This window comes from Lithobates pipiens, unplaced genomic scaffold (assembly GCF_037356315.1).
Source record: "Lithobates pipiens isolate NorthernLeopardFrog02 unplaced genomic scaffold, aLitPip1_a1.2 Scaffold_8, whole genome shotgun sequence".
Lineage (NCBI taxonomy): Eukaryota > Metazoa > Chordata > Amphibia > Anura > Ranidae > Lithobates > Lithobates pipiens.
In genome coordinates this window covers 129,022,710-129,046,310 of record NW_027507903.1, presented here as the reverse complement: position 1 = coordinate 129,046,310, position 23,601 = coordinate 129,022,710, and the positions used below count along the sequence as shown (strand labels likewise).

Here is a 23,601-nt window from a genome sequence, read left to right as displayed (position 1 = left end):
AGTTGGGAACAGTTAGAACCTCTTTTTTCTGTCTGTAACCGTGTCCTTTAATGACCAATCATAAAAATACAAATTTGATTCCAGAATACTTTACTAGTATAACCAGAAACAAAAATTCAACATATGGTGGCAAAATAAAAATGATTACCAGTTCGCCTACAGACCTGTGTAGTGCAAGGATAACCACACAAGCATGTACGAATTGCCTCTTGGTGCACACTTCATGCCTACAATCGGTGGACCCAAATCGAAAAGCTATGGCTAGCCCCTACCCACCAAAACTCTACTGATATAAATCTTGGAGGGTCCCAGCTGTTAGGATCAATGGCACTTGTACGAACGTTGTGGCATTGCGCTAAATCAGTGTATCCACTCACTTCCACAGCATCCCTGGTCACCTCTTTTCTGTTTAGCCCCAATGCCCCAGAAAGCTTGATATCACAGATGTCTCAACATTGGATCAACAGGGCCAAGTTTCGGTACGGTCAGCTGATAGACACTAGGATCAGAACATTAAGGTCATTTCAAGAACTGAAAGACACTTTCTATCTGCCCAGACAAGCTTTCTTTAGCTACCTACAAATCCGACACTTCGCACAATCTTTTACGCCCAATCTACAATTCTCCCCCTAACCGAGTTCGAGAAAATATTCTTGGGGGGTTTGCCAACAGGACCGCGGCATACCTATATGGACAAATGGGAGCGGTATATGGCGGCAGGCCATACCTCTGAAGACATGGCAGCTCATTTGGTCACAGGCCTCTAAGAGCTCCATATGCACCCTATACAAAGAGAATCAATATAAGATTCTACTTTATTGGTACCAAACCCCTGACCTGCTCCACTCTATATACCCATCAGCTGATCCCTGCTGTTGGTGATTTCGCGGAGAGGTGGACACGCTATACCAGAAAAGGATAAGTGATAAAAGGGTAAGAGAGAGGACGACGCCTACCTGACCCTGAGCCCCCTCCCCCACCGGCGGTGCAGGGGCTCAGGGTCGGATAGGCGTCCTCTTCTCTCTTACCCTTTATCTATCAATTATCCCGTTTTCTTCTCTTGCCTTTGTCTCAGCTAGCTTTCTTGTCCCTACCTACTCTCTCTACTCTTCTCTACCCCCCCAGTTTATCTCAGTCATATAATTAAAACAATGTTTGGAAGAGTGGTAATATATTGACTTTGATTCTCGCCTTTAACGTGCTTATATGGATATGCAATGTTTCTTTTTTTCCCCGTGTTCCCATATTGCAGTGATGGCGAACCTCGGCACCCCAGATGTTTTGGAACTACATTTCCCATGATGCTCAACTACACTGCAGACTGCATGAGCATCATGGGAAATGTAGCTCCAAAACATCTGGGGTGCCAAGGTTCGCCATCACTGCCATATTGCATTCCACAGGCTCCTGTAGCCCAGATGGCATTTCTTTACAGGTGAAATGATGTATAGACGGACCGTTGGTTGTATACCACTAACCACGCTGTGAGACTTTATATGTGACATCCTTTTATTTCCTTGTATTCTTGTTGAAAATATTGAAACTCAATAAAATGTCTGTTTTAAAAAAAAAAAAAAAGCATGTACTTGTTTGTACTGCTAACAGAGCTGCAACTATAAGAAAAGCTACAGATGACTAAGGAGGTATTTCAGCACAGGAATCCAAATTCTTTGTATCACTTAGAAATGTATGCTGTCCATAACTGAAGGACACATGTACAACAACTAGTATCCCTCTGAAGCTATTGAATCTATAGCCAAAACATTTCTTTTAGTATTTGATAGCGCGGGAAAGACTCAGTCTTTTATTGCTGTCTAGGTCCCCAATAAGGAGAAATCTTCCATTGGGGGCAGCTGTTCTGGATACAGTGGAGTAATTTAAATTCTCTTTCTCCAGAAGTGAAGACAAATTTCTCCAACAGGCAGAAGGCTCCAAATACTCATTAACCACTTCAGTCCCGGACCATTTTGCTGGCTTAAGACCAGACCACTTTTTGCGATTCGGCACTGCGTCGCTTTAACTGACGTCCTTTTTTTCCCACAAATAGAGCTTTCTTTTGGTGGTATTTGATCACCCCTGCGGTTTTTATTTTTTGCGCTATAAACAAAAATAGAGCGACAATTTTGAAAAAAACGCATTATTTTTTACGTTTTGTTATAATAAATATCCCCCAAAAATATATATTAAAAAAAAATTCCCCTCGGTTTAGGCCGTTACGTATTGTTCTACATATTTTTGGTAAAAAAATAAAATAAAAAATCGCAATAAGCGATTATTGATTGGTTTGCACAAAAGTTCTAGCGTTTACAAAATAGGGGAGTTTTATGGCATTTTTATTATTATTTTTTTTTTTTTACTAGTAATGGCGGCGATCAGCGATTTTTATTGTGACTGCGACATTATGGCGGACACATCAGACATTTTTTACACATTTTTGGGACCATTGTCATTTATACAGCAATCACTGCTATACAAATGCAGCGATTCCTGTGTAAATGACACTGGAAGTGAAGGGGTTAACCTGTGGGTGGCAGTGTAGGGGTTAAGTGTTCCTAGGGGCGTGTTACTAACTGTTGGGGGCTGGGTTTTCATTTAGTGAACGCTGATCTCTGCTCCAATCATATGGAGCAGAGATCAGCGTCACTTGTTGCTAGGCAGAACTTCGAGATGCTGTTTACAACGGCATCTCCTAGTTCAGCCGCCCCGTCAGACGATCGCTGGTATGCCCGCGGCAATCAAGTCTACAGGACCCTCGACTGGACTCACGGGGGTCCCAACCGGCAAATTTAAAGGGACGTACAGGTACGCCCATTTGCCTGCCCGTGCCATTCTGCCGACGTACATTGGCGTGCGCTGGTCGGGAAGTGGTTAAGCATTGCTTTATAGAAACTTATGTATGCATTACTCCTAATCATTAATGTAAAATTTTAAAAAATAAACAAACAATTTAAATAGACCCGTATGAAAAATAACTACTTGTAGTCACCTTCTTGGCATCCAGCATTTTGTTCTCAAAGATGTAGGAAATACAGTTTCTCACAACTTCTAGCCGCCGGTTGCTATTAGCCAGAGCACTGCCGTTTCGATCTACTATTGCTTCTACAATGACAGACATATAAATAATAAGAGAAGGAAGCTACAAGAAAAGACAGAAAAAAAGAAAAGAAAGAATAGTAAAATAAATTAATTAGGGTGGGTTAAAAAAACTTAGAAAATCTGCATAAAAAGTGCAGCAAATGGCACAAGAAAATGTTTGGACAAGTCTGATAAAGTGCCAGAGAACCAATTTACAAACCAATGGGTGGTCCTGGAGGCACCATGCATTTCTTTTCGGCTTTAACAGCTGGAGGTGCATTCTGCATCTTGGCAGCAGCCTGGTCCAAAATCCACTGTATACTGCTTTCATCCAGCAGAGGGAAAGGCTTGTTCTGGGGTCGTAAATGACTACCCTCTGCTGGTCGTTGTACTTTATGCATGCTGACAGCTGGGTAAGGGTTTTCCTATGATAAAGAGGAAATAAAGAACACAATCAAATATTAGGCAAATAACCACACTTTTCCTAATCCTAAGGCAAATATGTAGCATAAAATAAATCAAGTCAGACAATTCATGAATATGGGCCTGCTGAGCATAAGACATAACCGTGGTATGAAAATGGTCAGAAACAAAAAAAGCTTCTAAAAATGTTGAAACTGAAAAAAAACAAAGAGATTATGTAGCGTGAAATATAAAAATACTCTGCAACCTAGACTGATTTTAGTTTCAGCAATCTTTCCTCAATACACTACAGGACTGTTACTGTTATGGCTACAAAAAGTTTGATAAAAATCCCTGAATTCGAGCATAGTGGTGAGCCAGGAATCTACTGCAGGAAACTTTTGAGTGCAGCTCTGGCATTACTGCAGAACATGTGGTCAGGTGCGTGTTTGGTTTGTTATGACCCTTGTACCAATTTCTCAGAACCTACGCTACTCTTTCCTGGTTCCTCCTACCTATTTCAGCTTACCTTCAGTGTCACCTACTGTACAACTCTATCTCCTCCTCTCCCTTCTTCTGTAGGCATCGTCCAAGGCTGTGTCCTCTGGGCCCTTCTATTCTCTAGCTGCACCTCCTCCCTGGGTCAGTTGTTAACCGCCTGAGATTTGCAAAACCATCTCTATGCTAATGACATTCAATCTATCTCTCCACTCTTCAGCTCATCCCTTCTGTCTACTCACTCATCACTGACATATCTGAATGGCTGTCACACCACTTCGTAACACTCACTCTTGCAAAACTGAACTCATAATATCCTACACCCCCCAACCTTCTCCATTGAGATCAACAGCACTGCAATTAATCACTCCCCTTAGGCCAGGGTGCTCAGTGTAATCCTGGACCCTGGCCTCCCATTTTCAGATACATATCATATAATCACTGCCAAAATCTTGCGGCCTTTATCTTCACAATATTTCCAAGAAGTAGCCCCTTCTTAACAAGTGACATCACAAAGCTTCTAAGTCACTCCTTTGCTATCTCTCCTTGTTGGCCTACCTCAACACAGACTATGGCACCTTCGGTCTATCATGAATGCTACTGCCCGATTCATCCTTCTATCCAACTTGTCCATCAACTCTATCGACAATCCCTCCACTGGCTTCCACTCCCCCAACACAAAATTTAAAATACTAACTACAACTATATAACAAGCCTTGCTTTAAAATATCACTAAACTATCCTCTTTGCTACTCCCAAGATCTCATGCACTCTTGCTACCTTGTCACTTCCTCCAGTGCCTGTTTCCAGGATTTTTCCAGATACTCTCCCTTCCTTTGGAACCCTTTATTTCAATGTATCCAGCTATCTCCTACTCTGTCTGCCTTCGGACAATCCTTGAAAAATCATATTTTTAATAAAGCATATCCCACCTTTACCTAACAACTTGAATTTTACTTTCTCCATCAACTTATCACCCCACATTTACTACGTTTTTTGTATCACTTGCTTCTCCCTTTTGTTTGTAAGCTCTCATATATTGAATTTTATTGTAACTGTAATGACTTCCCTTAATTTCCTAAAGTGCTGCACAAACTTTTGCTGCTGTAGACATCCTGTATCATAATGAGAATAAATAACCACATACATTTCGATAGAGCTTCTCGGCCAAGTCCCGAATATACTTCATGAGATATTTCTGACTTCCCTCCTCGTACTGAAGTTTCCTCACATCATACGCAACCAGCTTAAGAAAAAAGAATTTGAATGAAAGTGGTAAGTGCATTATTTTGTTCGACAGCTAAATGCTACCTTCTCTTAGAAATAAATATATGGCCTACCTCATCAAATAAATCCAGTGATCTGTATGGGGGACCTCTCTCAGTGACAAATCCAGCAAAAGCCATGCCCTCCAGAACCTTGGTCAGAAAGTCATCTTCGACTAATCCACGCTGACCTAAAAATGAGGCCTGAAATGGGACATGCAAAGTCATAACATGTGGCATTCAAATGGCACTAGCAAAAATAAAAGATATGAGAGATCTTCATGACAGAAGACCGCATTAACCTTGTGAAATCGTATAACTGGCTCTGGATGTACTCTGATCAATTGCAGACAACAGCGATATCCTTGCAAGATTTGAGCAAAGAGACGAAGGAACACTGCACGTACTTCCATATCCTGCCACAAAATAATGCAATGGCACATAACTCAGGTGTCCTAACATTACAATATAATGCCAATGCATGCAATGCACTGTTTATGGTAACAAAGGTAAAAATTATATACCTGCATTCTAAGAGTGGAGGCAGTGATGGAAGAGGGAGGGAATGCCAAATCGGCTATCTGAAGAGCAGGATCTAGGACCTGATAAAGAAAAGTGCATGTTAGCCGGTCTGACTGAAATGAATAGAGTTGAAAATGTACATATGTCCATTCAGTAAATGCTCACTGGTTAGCATTAGGGATGAGCTCAGACATGTTCACATGGTCCACATGCAGAGCCCGCCGGGAAGTCGGAGCAGTGCTGCGCTAATCACAGGCAGTGAGACATTGCCCCGACTGCCTGTGATTAGCGCAGTGCTGCTCCAAATTCCTGGCGGGCTCTGCACGTGGACCATGCGAACACACCTGAGCTCATCCTTAGTTAGCATCATTAAGATTAAAATCAATGTGAAAACACTCAAAGATTATGAGATGAAGAAAAAATAATGAGAGAAGATGCTAATAGAGCAGCAAACATTACTAATGGTACAGCCTGTAGTTCACATATAGGTTGATTTACTAAAACTGAAGAGTGCAAAATCTGGTGCAGCTCTGCATAGAAATCAGCTTCCAGGTTGTTTTGTCAAAGCTTAAATGAACAAGCTGAAGTTAGAAGCCGACTGGCTACCATGCACTGCTGCACCAGATTTTGCACTCTCCAGTTTTAGTAAATCAACCTCTCAGTTTAAATGCACTGCTTAACACAATTGGCTGAGCATTTACCCCATACAAGGTATCCCCTTGCTAATCTAACCTGAAAATTCTAGCTGGCTGTCTCTCATATTGAACCAGCAACTTTGATCATTTCTAAAGTACCGACATGGAACAAGTATGCAAATTAGGAGTGCTGCAATTACTCAGATTTTCTAATTTGCATGCTTGTTTCAGGTAAATGACTCATAGTACAGAGGCCTGAGAAAGAAAGGCACTTAGGAGTTGCTTTACTAAAGCTAAATCCACTGTGCAATACAAGAGCACTGTAAGTGCAGTCTCTGCAGATCTGAGGGGAAGCTCTGAAATGAGGAGTACCGGTAGCTCTGCTGATTTTATCATCCAATCATGTGCAAGCAAAAATGAAGCTTTTTTCTTTTCCTTGCCTGTCCCCCCCTCAGATCTACAGCGACTGCACTTAAAAGATGACTTGCAATACACTTGTAGTGCAAAGTGGATTTGCCTTAAATAAACCCCTAAGTGTTATTAGGTAATTCATGGAAATTCCCCTATATTTCTCCCAGTTCTATAAACACATCTCACAATTCTGTTAAGCTGTAACCACAAGACCACCATGGTACTGCCCACACCCAACACTCAGACTATATGGCTGTTGTCACAGTGATCATCATAGGAGACTGCTTGGAAAAATCCTATGAAGAGGTACGTATGGGGGCTGCTACTGCCAATTTCCTTGCGAAAATGCTGGTTGCCTGTCTGACATTCTGCTAGCTTTTGTTTTTCCTTTTCTCTCATTCATTTTAATAGCACACTGCTTCCTTTAAAGTCCTGAAACAATAAACGCATTAAGTATATTTGTAAAGTACATTATTGAACTGCTAAATTACTGCTTGTTCTGGGTGACTGACTCAAAGTACTGCAGCCATTGGCAGGATAACAGCCCAGTAACAAGCATCTTTAGGATCCTTTCACACCTTACTGCTCTTAAAAACGCACTGCAACGCATTGGAAATGCATAAGTGTTGATGTGCATTTAACATGGATTTTCAAGATTATTGCATCTTTATGAGCCTGGGCATGCAATTTTATGTTGTGAAGAGACAGGACCCTGGAAGGGTCAAAATACGAAAAACATTATTTATTTATTTTTTTTAGATATTTACTTTCAGTTGTATTGCGTTTACTTGCAATAATGTGCAGTGCATTAAAATGCAGCCAAGTTGCACTTTAACGCAACGCGCAAGCCTAAATCATGAGGTGTGAATGGAGCCCATCGAAAACCATTGTTTTGTATGTGCGCTTGCAGTGACATGCATTGATTCAGTGTAGAAAAACACAACGGTCACTGCACATGGTATGAACAAGCCCTCCTGGGCTAATGCGGCTAACATTATTATCAGCGTTACCACCGCCCGTATTCTTCGCAAAAGGTACAGCAGTAGTTAAAACAGAGGGAAGGCATCAGCTAGGGAGAATTGGTCTGTAAGGTGTTACCAGTGCATCCACCCCTATTGCCAGTGGGACTCTCGTTCCAGATATAACCTGTCCAACTTGTTGTAGAACTTGGAATCCAGTAGATCCACCTGTAGAGTTCCCCAACGTTGGCAGATTGCCCAAAAAAAGTCTCAGGATGCAGGGACCATGTGGTCCTTGCATTAGTCGCTGATGACTGCCATTTTTCAATACCTGGAATACAGTATGTACTTGCGACAGAAACATCCCTATTGTTCTGCCCCAGACAGAATGTGGTTCACCTTTCTGGACCGCATGACTCTGCCCTGGTGGTTGATATATGCCACTGTAGAGGCATTTCCGGATTTAACCTACAACTGGTTCGTCCCCTTAGGGCTCTTTCACACAGTAATGTCCGTTTTCACTGACTCTGCTTGCTCAGCAAGGATCAATCCATTGATCCCCGCTGAGCCGGCGGATGACAAGTCCGTCTCTGCTCGGTGTGCTGAGATGGACCTGTCAGGGTCCCGCTCTCCTCTATGGGGTAAATTGGATGAAAATGGATTCTCCTGTCCGTTTTCATCTGATCCGATAGACGGATGGAAAATAAGGTTTCCATCCATCTGGATTTAGCGTAGCGGATTGGATCAGATGTCATCGGACATGTCACCACTGACATCCGTTGCTCCATAGAGGTACATGGACCATCCGTTCAGGTCCGCCTAAAAAACTGACAGGCGGATCTAAACGGTCTGCATGTGCTTAAGAGCCCTGTCAGACACTGGCAAAAAAAACTGAGGTACTTCCTGTGTAGAAGGGATTCTATAGAGGAGGACTTCCTGTTTGATTAACCCAATTGATCTACCAGTGTCCATTCACCTATAGGTGGCGTATAACCCAAATAGTTATAACCGGCTCTGTGTCCTGTAATGTGAGATTAAAGAAAACATTAAAAAAAAAAAGCAAACTGTGCAATCCACCGACCTCAGTGCTTAATCACTGCGCTGAGCTCAGTCAGATCACACCACACACCAGCCGCTGATGTGAAACAGCCCTAAAACAACCTTGTGTACTACATTTTCCACAAATAATTTGACTTCCCTGTATTTCTACTCTGTAGTGTTGCAATAATTGTACCTTTGTTGACTATTTCCAGTGTTGCATTGGCGACCAAAGGTGCAAAGGCTCCCTTATGTGTCCACCAAGAAATCCTGCTGGAAGGCAACCTGCAGCATATTTATCTTTTTCATCCCTGCAGTTCTGGGATACTGCCAAATACAACACTAGGTGGTGGAATTCACATTCACACAAAGCAATTAAGGGTGTGTTCTGTACAAGGTCATTAACGGTGATATAGAAAAGCTAGTGCAAATGAAAAACAGTAGCACTGTCCAGAGAAAACAGTTGCATGTACATGGCTGTGCTGACCTTCTAAACTGTGCTAAAAAAAACGAGAGCTGGGAACTGACACGTTCCTATGGGCAAGACATTTATTTTTCTTAGGACCAGGATGAGATGATGAGCAACAAGAAAAATACTGTATATGAAGGTGACCAGAAAGAAGCTTCTCCTACCCGTGACAAGGCCTCGTGTGTGTAATGGAGCAAGGGCTCAGGCAACAAAGGAAGCTGAACACATTCTGGGATTGTTACAGTGCCACCGTCTAAATCTGCAATCACCACATCAAGCTGAGGAGGAAGAGAAATGTTAGAGAAGATTAATAATCAAGGAAAACAAAGGGTGAGAACCAGGCTGTCCACAGACAGAAAGATCTCTCACTGAGAACAACCAGCAATGGCACATCTGCCTGTTGACATTCAACAGACACAAATTCTGCATCTGTATTCTGACAGAAGCACATTTTCTGATGTACAACTCTGTCGGCTGCATATGCTTAATATTGCTAGGCCAGTAACCTGCATACAAACCAATTATCATAAATGATTCTCCGATTGGTCATCAATGGATACAATTTAATAACGTACTACGTGTCCAAAGTAAAAAATAAAAATCACATTTCTAACCATCTACAAAATTGTACTAGGAAATTTCCCCACTATTCTCTTTTATACTATACTGACACAGGTGAAACTTAATTAGCAAAATCTATCTTTACATTTGTGAAAATGTTCTACGTTTCTATTTTTCGTCAAGCATTGGCTGAACTGAAAGATTTCAACAAACTGGAGAGCTTGCTTTTTTGACCACATTTGCCATTCTGCAACTTTTCTTCATCTCGTGCAATTTTAAAGTAGAATTCCTGGATTAACCTAACTATTCTTAACCATTTAAGCCCCGGACCATTTTCCAGCTAAAGGACCAAGCCCTTTTTTGTGATTCGGCACTACGTCGCTTTAACTGACAATTGCGCGGTCGTGCGATGTGACTCCGAAACAAAATTGACATCCTTTTTACCCCACAAATAGAGCTTTCTTTTGGTGGTATTTGATCACCTCTGCGGTTTTTATTTTTTGCGCTATAAACCAAAAAAGAGCGACAATTTTGAAAAGAACGCATTTTTTTTTAACATTTTGCTATAATAAATATCCCCCAAAAATATATATAAAAAAAAGTTTTTTTCCTCAGTTTAGGCCGATACGTATTCTTCTACATATTTTTGGTTAAAAAAAATAATAAAATCGCAATAAGCGTTTATTGATTGGTTTGCGCAAAAATAGGGGATAGTTTTATGGCATTTTTATTAATAATTTCTTTTTTTACTAGTAATGGCGGCGATCAGCGATTTTTATTGTGACTGCGACATTACGGCGGACACGGACAATTTTGACACATTTTTGGGACCATTAGCATTAATATAGCAATCGGTGCAATTAAAATGCACTGATTACTGTAAAAATGTCACTGGCAGTGAAGGGGTTAACCACTAGGGGCAGTGTAGGGGTTAAGTGTGTGTGTTTTTTAACTGTAGGGGGCGTGGCTTGGCGTTTGACATCACTGACCATCTTTCCTTATAACAGGAAACAGACGACCAGTGATAGCCTCAGTAGGAAGCACGAGGAGAGGTTTGATTACTTACCTCTCCTTGTTCTTTAGCTCTGTGACCCGATCGCGGGACCCCGGCGGTGATCGGGTCCTGCGGCCACAGTCACGGAGCTCAGGACTGGGTCGTGAGTGCGCCGGCGCACTCACGACCCACAGCTGGGCACTTAAAGGGCAACGTACAGATACATGCTTGTGCCCAGCTGTGCCATTCTGCCGACGTACATCGGTGTGAGGCGGTCCTTAAGCGGTTAAACATGTCCCTTCCACCTCCTAACACCCAATCTTAGTAACCTGTGTGTTGTGGAAATTTTATGATGTGCATTTTATAGATTGTCATTTGTCTCCCTGTGTCTGATTTAACCAAGGAGCGCTTTAGCAGAGAGCACTTGGGTTGAATCGGGGCCAGTGGTAAAACCGTCAGTATGAAAACCTTCTCATAGGCTGTTTTCTGTGTGTGTGGGCGCTTGCCGGTTTGTAAGTATGAAGCGCGATGCGCTGGGCTTCTTCCCTTCAAATGTCTATGCAGATTAGAGAAGCGAAGTCCGCAGAACGAGAGAAACAGGGTATATCTCTGTTGTGGCTACACTATCCCTTTTGGATACATATCTGCTTTAATAAGAGGACATTGATATCAGTCTTGCTGTTATACTCGTATCGTATATTGACAACACCAGTAGCAATGCCCCCCCGCAGACCTTCTCAAGCCTGTAAGAACAAGTAGAATGATCTCACTATATACTGGTTATTCTGAGCAGTATTGAGTGGGCTCCATGCTGACCAAGATGGTGGATGCCCTCCCCTATAGTGTAGTCATTTCCTGGGTAATAATTTTGCATGGAGGAAGCAATTGGCTGTTGGGGCCATGACTTCCTGTTTGTAATTTCCTTTTGTTGCCGATGAATAAAGGTGCCTATGCTCCTGAGGGCAGGCAGTCGATCGATGGAGTGGAGGATGTAAGAGGACAGTGACTATGTTTACTTGGGGAAATGCAGGAGACAGGGATTGATTGCATTATGCCAAGAGGCTGAAAGGGCGCTCAATAGCGCACGAATATAGTGGAATTTCCACAACAGTTAAAAAAGAAAAATCTGTATACTTACCTATTCACAGGCTGAATTTGTCCGCTCCCCTGTTTCAGCCAGCGGCTGGCAATGCCTGGGAGCAGTGAGGTCAATGATAGGCTGCTATGGCCCATCCACTGTCGGCATTCTCTCCTCTCCCCTGCAGTTGCTGCTGGCTGACACAGGGAAGACAGATCATGTGCCTGGTCTGGAGTGGCCTGAAAATAGGCAGATTTTTCTTTCACAGGTTAATCAACATAGCTTTTAGGAGGGAGGGAGCATTTTTAGGATTAGCTAGGTTTATCCCAGAATTCTACTTTAAACACCACCCCCAACATACATACTTTTTACATTTTACAGTTTAATACTTGGCAAGCACAGCTTTCCATTTCACATTTTTATATACAATATACACTCAAAGGCTACTTTATTAGGCACACCTTGCTAGTACCGGGTTGGACCCTCCTTTTGCCTTCAGAAATGCCTTAACTCACTGTGGCATACATTCAACAAGGTGTTCGAAATATTTCTTAGAGATTTTGGTCCATACTGACATGATAGCATAACTCAGTTGCTGTAGATTTGTCGGCTGCACATCCATGATGCAAATTTCCTGTTCCACCACATCCCAAAAGTGCTCTATTGGATTGAGATCTGGTGACGTCGGAGACCACTGGAGTACAGAGAACTCATTGTCATGTTCAAAAAAAAACAGTGGTGAGATGATTGGAGGGTTGTGACATGGTGCATTATCCTACTGGAAGGAGCCATCAGAAGATAGGGACACTGTAGTCATAAAGGGATGGACATGGTCAACAACAATACTCAGGTAGGCAATGGCATTTAAACAATGCTCAGTTGGTAGTAAGGGGTCCAAAGTGTGCCAAAAAATATCCCCCACACCATTACACCAAAACCATCAACCTGAACCATTGATACAAGGCAGGAGGGATCCATGCTTTCATGTTGTTTACGTCAAATTCTGACCCTACCATCTGAATGTCGCAGCTGAAATAGTTTTTCCAATCTTCTATTGTCCAATTTTGGTGAGCCTGTGCAAATTGTAGCCTCAGTTTCCTGTTCTTAGGTGACAGGAGTGGCACCCGGCATGGCTTTCTGCTGCTGCACCCCATCTGCTTCAAGGTTCGATGTGTTGTGTATTCAGAGATGGTATTCTGCATACCTTGGTTGCAACGAGTGGTTATTTGAGTTACTGTTGCCTTTCTTTCTATCATCTCGAACCAGTCTGCCCATTCTCCTCGGACATCAACAAGCCATTTTCGTCCACACAATTTCCGCTCACTGGATATTTTCTCTTTCGGACCATTTTCTGTAAACCTTAGAGATGGTCGTGCGTGAAAATCCCAGTAGATCGGCAGTTTCAGATGTCTAAATGTATTGAGTTTCTGCCGTGTGATTGGCTGATTAGCAATTTGTGTTACCAAGCAATTGAACAGGTGTACCTAATAAAGTGGCTGGTGAGTGTATATAAAGAAAACAAAGATCAGCACTAAAATAAAGTGAATAATATTCCAAACTTTCTAAATAGGCCCCTAAACTGTACAGCAATTCACAGATCTAGTTCTTACCAGGTCTTGCGTCTCTGACCGGAAGAGAGCACTCACTCCAATGATGAATGGTGTGGGGGTGCTGAGGACTTCAAGAAGCTGAGCAGGTAGAATGGGTACATATGTGAAACTGCAAAACAGACAGAACATGTGAAAAAAACATATAGAAGTCCTGTATTGAGACATATCTATCTTTAGTAGGTCTTGCCACTCTATGCCCAGAACAGAAAGCAGGACTCGAACTCCCTATTAATACAGTCGAGTTGTTGGCCACTGTTAGGTCTCTCCCTACTGGAAAAAGCCATGGGCCTGACGGCTTCACCAGGGCTTATTATTTAAAGTTTTTTGATCAGCTCCAGGCCCCTTTATGCACATTTCTTAACTCCCTAGCTACCAATGGGCATCTCCCACAGGTAGCCTCACTGGCACATATCACAGTCCTCCTGAAAGAAGTAAAAGACCCTACCCTACCACAGAGTTACCGCCCTATTTCCTTACTAAACACGGACCTCAAGATATTCTCTAAAATTCTTGCCAACTGCCGCAAACACCTCCTTCCTGAGATGATACATGCTGACCAGACAGTTTTTATTGTGGGACAGGAAGCTAGGGATAACGCTATCAGGGCTCTTCAACTAATCCAATGGGCCTGCACGAGCGATCACATGCCTCCCTATTTTATTCCATCTACAGATGCAGAGAAGGCATTGGATCGCATAGACTGGGATTTCCTTAACGCAGCATTGATGCGAATGGGTTTAGGCCCCTATATGCTAAGCTGGATCTCAGTGTTATACGCATCCCCTACTGCTCAGGAAAAGGTGAACGGCGGTCTCTCCTCTGTTTCCTATCCGGAACAGCTCGAGAAAGGGATGTCCGCTTTCACCAACCACTGTTGCAAAAAGTCAGATCCAACCCGAGCATTAAAGGGGTGCAGGTGGGCTCTCTGGAACACAAGCTCTCTGCCTATGTGGACAATGTCCCTTTTTATGTCGTGGATCCCCTTGTCTCGTTACCAAACCTGATGGGGGAATTGTCCACCTATGAAGAAGTGTCCAACTTCCAAGTGAACTATGCTAAATCTGAGATTCTGCCGATCACAGTTTCCTCTGCCCTGGCCTCCTCCCTGAAGGGATATTTTCCCTTCACATGGGCGTCCCCCTCTATGAGATACTTGGGTGTTTAGGTTTCAGATCGACTATGCCCCTCTACTCAGGAAGATCTGCCAAGATTTGCAGTCCTGGGACAGAGCCTCATTCACATGGGTTTGGCTGCATAACTATCCCTAAAATGACGATACTAGCCCGCATACTCTTTCTCCTGCAGATGGCACCTGTGCATTTGCCCCAGTGCTTCTTCATAGAGCTCCACAGCCTTTTCGTTAAGTTTGCGTGGGGTGGTAAGAGACCACGTCTCGCCATGGTGTTACTACATAGATCTAAGCTAACGGGGGTCTAGGTATACCCAATGTATTCCATTACCAGGTGATTGCACCGCAGCGTCCCCCCTCCCCCCGCCTATATATTGCTACAAAATTTAGTGCTCTCCTCCACCTCATCAATGCAGCTAGACGCCTCATACCAATACTTTGGAAAAGCCCGCACATTCCAAGTGAGCTTGACTGGGTTGGGAAGGTGGGAGAGATCATGGAGGCAGAAGACTGGCTCGTGACTTGTAAAGGCACCCGAGAATGATTTGAACTTACATGGGCATCCTGAAAAAACCATGTACATGACATGACCACAGTTTCATCTAGCCTAGACGTTGCTTTACTGGCCTTAGCAGATCCCTGCTTTAAGAGACTTGTCCAAGCGAACCAACTCCCTACGACTAGCAGCTCTACATAGGATGTGCCCAATCAGCCAATGAACCTGACGAGAATTTTTTTTTTTGGTCTTTTCTTTTAGTACACTCTTGTGACCATTCATGGTACCAAAAGTTCTCCTATTTAATTAATGCACTTTGAGTCATATATACACGCTATGATACAATACGATTAGGATCGCCCTACTCTCGCCCCACACAGGTCAAGGAGGGTACCTTTGCAAACACAACACACTGATATGACTCCCTGCTATTATTGTTGTTTTCACTGGGGCCATGAAAGATGTATTCCTCGTCTCCCTCCTTTATCCATTTCTCTCCCCTCCCTCTCCTCTTTCTTTGTGTGCACGCCCTTGTTGTAATGATAAAATGTTACTAAATTAAAGATTATATTTAAAAAACATAGAATACTACTCCCACTAGACTAAAACAAAAGAAAAAACTGAATAAACATAACAATATCACAACAAAAATGTGTTTAGTTTATGTTTGTTCCTAGGTATGTGCGTTATGAAGTAAATCGTTAGGATAATAAAGGCTCACGCACATGGGCGCTTTTGCTCATATAGCCTAAAAATGTAATAAAAAAAAAACAGCTGGAAGTATACTTGCATACAAACACAAGTAGATGGTCACCCTGGGAGACTCACTCCAGCTGTCAGTGTCCCTTCCCCTCCTAAGCATACTCGCATAACCCAAGGAAAGCTGAAAAACACATTGCCCAGCGCCGCAGCAAAGATGCCCAGCCTGGCTTCACAGAAAAAAACTGCTGCTACTACTTAGCCACCCATACTTGCTAAATAGCTGCCATCAGCTTTTGAGGCTTCTACTTACACTTCCGGTGCCTGGCCTCAGCATGCTTTCATGTGCAGTGCTGGGACAAGGTCATTTAGCACCCAGGGCAAAGATGCCAAATGGCACCCCCCTCAAAATGTATGAAATTATGTGTCAGAAAAAATCTCCCCCTCCCCAAGAAAATTGAGCACTAATCTGCATGCTTATCCCCAAGCATAAATTCCATTTGCAACAAAATTCTCCCCAAACAAAAACTCCCCTTCTACGAGTACAACCACCAACCCAACACAAAGCTTTGCCCCCCACTATCCAGACCCCCCCCCACAACAAATCCTCTACCACTCACATTTCCCCTCTGAGAATTAACTCACTTCCCTCTCTAAATATCCCCTCCCAGCACAAATCCTAATCAAACCTACTAGCACAAATCTTCTCCCCAAATCCCCCTTTAAAAACACAAATTGCATGTCACTGCCCCCCCCCCCCCCCCCAATTTCCTCTTCCCGGTACAAATACACCACCCACCCCAAAATTCGCCTCCTAAAACCAATCCTCTTCATGCTCCCCCTCCTACCACAATTACCCTCAACCTCAGCATAAATGTTTGTTATTCTGAAGCTGCTGTCCTGCCAGCTCGTAGGTAGGAACTCTACATGCAGCGCCACCTACCTCACATGATAACACTGCACCCAGGGTAGTAGCCCCTCCTGCCCACCCCTTGTCTTGGCCCTGCTCGTGTGCACTCCTGCACATTTCCCATGTGCCTGAGAATTTTCCAGGTTGCCCCAGTAATTAAAAGAAAGAAGGAAGATGGCAGCGAGTACATCACAGTAACAAAAAAGTCTTCCCTGCCTATCAGAGGGACACCTGCTGTGTCTAGAAAGGGAACACGGGAGAAGACAGGCAGCAAAAATCAAACAACAGGAATGAGCTCCCCAGGACTTACCATTCCCACCACAAAATCGGATTACAAAAAAAATAAAAAAAATAAAAAGTAAAAAAAAAAAAAAAAATCAAGATCCTAACTTCTCCCATCACAGCAGGCAATGTCTGGCCAGACTTTCAGGGACTCAATCCCCCAATTCCTGGGATTCACTGCCCTGGACATATATAGAACCCAGCCTGAAGTGCCTTGGTCAGTTCTGCTGCACAGGGTTCTGTATATGCAGGGTCCAGCACCAAAAAGTCACATTACAGGCAATTCCCGGACATTTGTCCATCTTCATCAAAGCGGGGCCAGGGTAAAATTTGCTGCAGCTGAAGTAACGGATTAGGGATACCAAACTCTCAATCCCTATAAGGAACCAATGAGAATCTGGCATTGCTTGTGCAGAGTGCTTGCTGCACATCAGCGACCATCACCTTCTCACACCGGCGAAAAAAACGGATGCTCTCCTTGGGAGACCGGGTTATATAGAGGATGATTTTCTGTCTTTTTTTTGCCAGCGTCTATTCACCTATAAGTGGCACATAACCCAGGTAGGCATATTAAGCCTGCTCTGTGTCCCTTGACATACGAAAAAAAAAAAAGAGGGGGGGGGGGCATACTCCAGCACCTAGGAGACGCATGCTGTTTCAAATGGTTCATTCACACTGAATGCTGTATGCATTCAGGAATAATTTCCCCAAATGCAAAATGTCTGTGTTTGGGGCATACATCCCTGAATGCAAGTACCACCTAGAACAGCGTATAGCTGCATATTTCAGCTTGGTATTGATTTGCTAGCAGGAATACAGGCATTTTTTACACTACACTGGCAAAGGAACCCAAGTGCATGAGCACTATAATAAACGTATAGATACAAACATATTGATTAATAAGATAATGTGAAACATTGTACCTGTATCTAAGAGGGAACATTATAGCCAGAAGGGCTCTGCAGCCTTCTGTCAAGCGTTGGTAACTCCGGGAAAGAAATAAGATCTTATGTTCCGTGAGAGCCGCACAAAAGAGGCACAATACATTGGTGATGCCTAGGAAAAGAGGAATTATAACCAAGAGAAGACAGGCAGACACTGCAATTATTTTCTAAAGGAGAGGTTGGATGGTCTATGGTCTTTTATAGGTAGACAAATGACACTTATGTGGGAGCAAGTATGTGAGTGTAATAAGGTATGTCCATCACATAATGGCAAAAGCTAACCATTTACATTAGATCTCATGTAAATGCATAAATGCAATGCATAGTCGCATAGTATGCAGGCATGGGGGGATTTCTGTGACTCTATGTGATCACTTACAGCCCACAAGTTTCTGATGTCACAGCAAAGTTTTCCAGAAGTATTTAAGCATGCTCCTGCCAGTACATAAGATGTCCATTCTCATAATTCACATTATTTACAGCTTCTCAACGAATGACTACCACAGGAAGACATGTAGAAAAATTAGTACACAATATGCTATCTAGCCAACTATAAATGTAACACATTTGTAATACGCTGTTCGGCTATACTGGTTATATGTATATTGTGTGGCTAAGTGTAAAAGACATACCATCATCACAAACAGATATTTACAGACTAGATATAGATGCATACCAAGCTGTCGAAATAACAGGGCCACGCTGCAGTTACTGATTGGAAGAGAGTCACATATTGGGGTTTGGATCACTTGACGATCCCCGGCTCCCAGTGATATCGTTCTCTGCAAATAGCACAAATTGAAACAATCAGATATTGCAAATACAGGAGTGATATCTATACACCTACAGTATAAGATAAAAGGCAGAACAAGGAAAGATACTATATTATGCTAAATAGTACTACAAGGCACAGATTGGAGGGAAGGATGGAAGATTTTACAAAGCAATAAGGCTCAGAAGAAAGTGAGTAAGGACAGGGAGTGTCAGGGTGGACAGCAGAAAACCAATTTACTATTAAAGATCAGCAATAGAGCAGCCATGTAGCTGAAGAGGAATATGCTTATGTCAATTGTGATGGAATGCAATTTTAAAACTTAAACAGAGTAAATAAGCTCTTGTGTTACTCTACTGGCATCACTGACAACTACACTGCCCAAGGGTAAAACTACCTTTAAAAATATAAAAACGTTTTTATTAACAAAGCTCTATAAAATGAACACAAGTATAACTTCATGCAGGTATCTGGTCATTCACTAAGTTTGCATGGAGTATATTCTAACTTTGCTGTCTTCACATTACAGATATGTGTAGGACAGATGGAAAACATTAGGGTGCGGCCTTTACAGCAGAGAATAAACAAGGGAATTTATCAAACCAGGCGCATTGAGAGGCAGGGCAGAATTGCAGCAACCTACTATTAACAGTGAGATCTAATTCAAGTGAGCAGCTTAGTTTGTAGTGAGTAAAAGCCGGCCACACACTATACAATCTCTTGTACAATTTCTGAGCTTTACGAAAACTATAAAAAAAAAAAAAAAAAAAGGACAAACCTAAACAACCCTTTGCATATTTGTATCTAATCAGGCAAGCCCTCATACTTTATAGTTATTGATAGATTGTGCAATCAGATTGAATAGTGCAGTGGTCTCCAAACTGTGGTCCGGGGGCCGGATGTGGTCCTTTATCCGGGCCTTGGAACATTATTCCTCCCACCGATACGAGGCACTAGTCCTCTCACTAAGGCCAATGATAATTCATAATTCCTGTCACTGATACCAACAATAGGACACTGTTCCTTTCACTGACCCCAATGATTGGGCACTATTCCTTTCACTGACCCCAATGATTGGGCACTATTCCTTTTACTGACCCCAATGATTGGGCACTATTCCTTTTACTGACCCCAATGATTGGGCACTATTCCTTTTACTGACCCCAATGATTGAGCACTATTCCTTTTACTGACCCCAATGATTGGGCACTATTCCTTTTACTGACCCCAATGATTGGGCACTATTCCTTTTACTGACCCCAATGATTGGGCACTATTCCATTTACTGACCCCAATGATTGGGCACTATTCCTTTTACTGACCCCAATGATTGGGCACTATTCCTTTTACTGACCCCAATGATTGGGCACTACTCCTTTCACTGACCCCAATGATTGGGCACTACTCCTTTCACTGACCCCAATGATTGGGCACTACTCCTTTCACTGACCCCAATGATTGGGCACTACTCCTTTCACTGACCCCAATGATTGGGCACTACTCCTTTTACTGACACCAATGACTGGGCACTATTCCTCTCACTAATATTAATGATGGGGTACTCTTCTTCCCACTAACACCAATGATGGGACACTCTTCCTTCCACTAGTACGAATGATAAGGTACACTTCCTCCGATTAATCCCAATGATGGGGCACTATTCCTTCCCATGATACTAACAATGGGGAAATACCCCCTCCCCAAATAATACCAACGATGGGGCATTTTCTACTCTAACTGATCATAGCTCAGCCCCCTTGAAGTCTGCAGGACAGTAAACTGGCCCTTTGTTTAGAAAGTTTGGAGACCCCTGGTATAGTGTATGGCCACTTTCAGGCCTGCCCCTTATCACACCTACCATGTGCACCTTGCAAACACTTTCAAGTGCAATAATCATTTTTTTCTCTAATAGCAAACATATATGAAATAGTTACAGATGGATTTTTAGACATTCTGGCCCAAAGTTTGCAAAGCCAAAATAAAAACGTTAACCCCTTGAAAAATGGCTTATAGCTTAATAGCAGTTGCCCGGTTTACTTTATTAATACTCCACCTAGATGCTCAATGCCTACTTTAATCTCTTTATATATAAAATAGAAACATGTTTTATCATCTAGGCCCATTTAATTGTTTGACCCAAGCATTCCAGTAAATTATGTGATTAAATGACTTTCCTTCTATCTTTCAGTGACTCCAGTAGTGAGATCCCAGTGTGTGAAATTCCAGATCTGCTGAACCAATTAGGAAAGGTACATTCTCCCCATAAGGAATTTGGTATACTACTAAAACATTTGTTTTAGCAAGACAAGTATAAAATTAGGAACTATGGCAGGGAGATCTCCATGGTGGAGACCCCAAAACATTTACTGTAAAAAAAGTAGGTGAGCCAATCAGACTTCACCATTAACTGAAAGGCATCTGTGGGAAGCCTTTTAAAATGAGTATACAATGAAGATATTAAAATGTAATTCTAGGCAAAAATGCTACTCTTCCCTATATTTCTATGATTACTTATCTCTATTTTTCGTATTATCCACTTTTTAGCTTTATGAATGGCCGATTTGTAAACAAATATCTAATCAAGCCATTTAGAAGCCCTCTTTTCTCTGTCCCTTTTCTCTCCAGCAAGCCAAATCCACCACTTAATTCCCCCCCAACCCCCCCCCCCCCCGTCTTGTGGCGTATGCACATCACATACTTTCTCACGAATGAGGGTGGTAGAAGAGAATGTACATGCCCACTGGTCGCCTTGTGTTTGCCAATGCAGGGGAATCACGGTTACATTAAAGGGAGCAATAATACCTTTTGGGATTATTGATTCAAGACATTTAACGGTATACAACTACTTTAAATGCTGTGCAATGGCAAAGTTTTGTAGGTGTAGAACATATTGTGGCACTAGAGTCATTGGTTCGAATCTGAACGCACAACCCTAGCTAGGGTTTTCTGTTCTCCTTGTGCTTGCATGGGATTTCTCCCACACGCCAAAAAATATGCTAATAGTTTAATTTGCCCCAGTATGTGTATTTATGTTAGGTAGGGCCCCTACAATGTAAGTGCCTTGAGGGTAGGGACTGATGTGAAAGTACAATATATGTAAAGCACTGCGTAAACTGTCGGTATATAAATACCTGTAATAATAATTTTAGGAGCTGAAATCTAACCTCCAGGCAAATGCCTAGTTAAAAATATATAATTCTTTTGTGTTTTGGATTTCCACATCTCTACCAGAGAGAACAGCTCTAATTTTCACTGCTGCAGTTAGGCAACACATGTCTTGTCTCTGCTACAGCATGTGATTGGACAGTGAAGGAGAAGTAGAAGATGGAGGAGCCCCTTTATCTTGTCACTTTGCTCTCTCCTATGTGACTGGACAGTGAAAAAACGTAGAAGATGGAGGAGCCCCTTTCTCTCATCATCCTGCTCTCTCCTATCAGCATGTCCCTCATGAGTACTACATGACAACAGAATGGCTTTATATGCTGCTCCTACCTCTCCCAGTCTGAGCTACTGTGCAGCAACTGCAAGAGGCTAATACCAGGTCCAGTTCAGGTTCTTACATAGCTTCCGTTTAAGAACATGAAGAGTCTAATACCTGTGCATGCGATGCCAGTGTTTTTGTGTGCCATAGAGGCAAGGGTCCAGTCTGTTGCCTGCAGCCAGACAAAGTCTATGGCATGCTGAAGTACACGGGACAAGGCTGAATGCTGTACTGTACTCATGTTTAGGGCCTTCTGCATTCTGGGATGTAATCCTCTAAAAGGAGACACCCGTTTTTAGTGATAACACTCTAAGATGGAAATGTTGTTCACCTTCCCATTTCTTGTTACATCTCCAAAACAGGAAGTAAAGGGAAATCTCTCCAACAAGAAGTAATAACCTGATAGGGACTTTAACCCTTCTTAAAGAACTCTTGATTGTGGAGCAGAGATATACTCATCGAATCCATCAATTCTCCAAGCACCAGACTGGTCCCTGCCTTACCAGCACCCCCCATGCTGTGAATGGACTGTTCCTGATGCCCTTACACCCATAAACTGGCTCTGGACATGAGAACGGCAGGAACAGTCCACTGCTGGACAAGGGGGAACACAGTTTTATGAAAGATCAAAGGATCCGGTAAGTATAGCTTTTACTTGCACCCCCAGACAAAACGAGCAGTTGACCCATGCAGTGAGGGCACAGCACCACAGCATGGGAGAATACAAATTTTCATTGAGTTAGGTTTCCTACGTCTTTCTGTGATCCATGAAGAATTTTCCCCTACCTTTTTACCTCTGTGACACCAAGACAAGAAATGGAAAGTGGAGATGGAGGGTAGGTGTCAACAAGAAAGGAAGGTACAGTTGTAGTCAGAGTAATTTTTTATCACTTCCTGTCCCTCTGCCCCATGACCAGGACATGAAGTGAGAAGAAAGCAATAAAACCATGTTAGGTCCTAACCCTTTCACTATTATTAAAGGAAAAAAAAGTTTTAGCTGTAGTTTAGTATTTGGCTAAACCCCTTATATTTTATAGCCCAACCTTGCTTAACAACCAATCTGATAATAGCAGTTATTCCTGCAGCAGTATAAAACAAAGAGGCAGAGATGTTTGGCTTCTGTGGTCAAGTCATGTCTATCTCCTCTAGTTTTCTAGATCTGTTGCACTAAGGTTGCAGGTAGATGTTTGCTCTTCTTGGAAGGGGCTTCAGAAATAGGATTTTTACAGAAATGACATACTTTTCTCAATATAACGAGTAACTGCTAAAACTATATAAATGTTGTTTCTGTTCTTATGTTTATTAAGGTTTAAAGCAAATTCTGTGGTTCCATGTTAGTTAGTGGCTCTTATGCCTTCCCAAACGTCTAAT

The 23,601-nt window shown here is 42.5% G+C and overlaps 1 protein-coding gene across 8 annotated transcripts in view; it reads right to left on the bottom strand.

The window, feature by feature from the left end:
• The window catches only part of SBF1 (SET binding factor 1), a 169,414-nt gene that overhangs the window by 44,350 nt on the left and 101,463 nt on the right, over positions 1-23,601 (bottom strand). For all 8 annotated transcript variants that reach the window (XM_077472032.1, XM_077472034.1, XM_077472037.1 and 5 more), the window contains 10 exons: positions 18,654-18,759; positions 17,957-18,089; positions 13,518-13,626; positions 9,439-9,552; positions 5,765-5,842; positions 5,543-5,656; positions 5,316-5,444; positions 5,123-5,221; positions 3,296-3,500; positions 2,987-3,099 (listed from right to left, as the gene is read on the bottom strand). In XM_077472032.1, the coding sequence (XP_077328158.1) occupies positions 2,987-3,099; positions 3,296-3,500; positions 5,123-5,221; positions 5,316-5,444; positions 5,543-5,656; positions 5,765-5,842; positions 9,439-9,552; positions 13,518-13,626; positions 17,957-18,089; positions 18,654-18,759 (1,200 nt within the window). The remainder of the gene's footprint in view (positions 1-2,986; positions 3,100-3,295; positions 3,501-5,122; positions 5,222-5,315; positions 5,445-5,542; positions 5,657-5,764; positions 5,843-9,438; positions 9,553-13,517; positions 13,627-17,956; positions 18,090-18,653; positions 18,760-23,601) is intronic.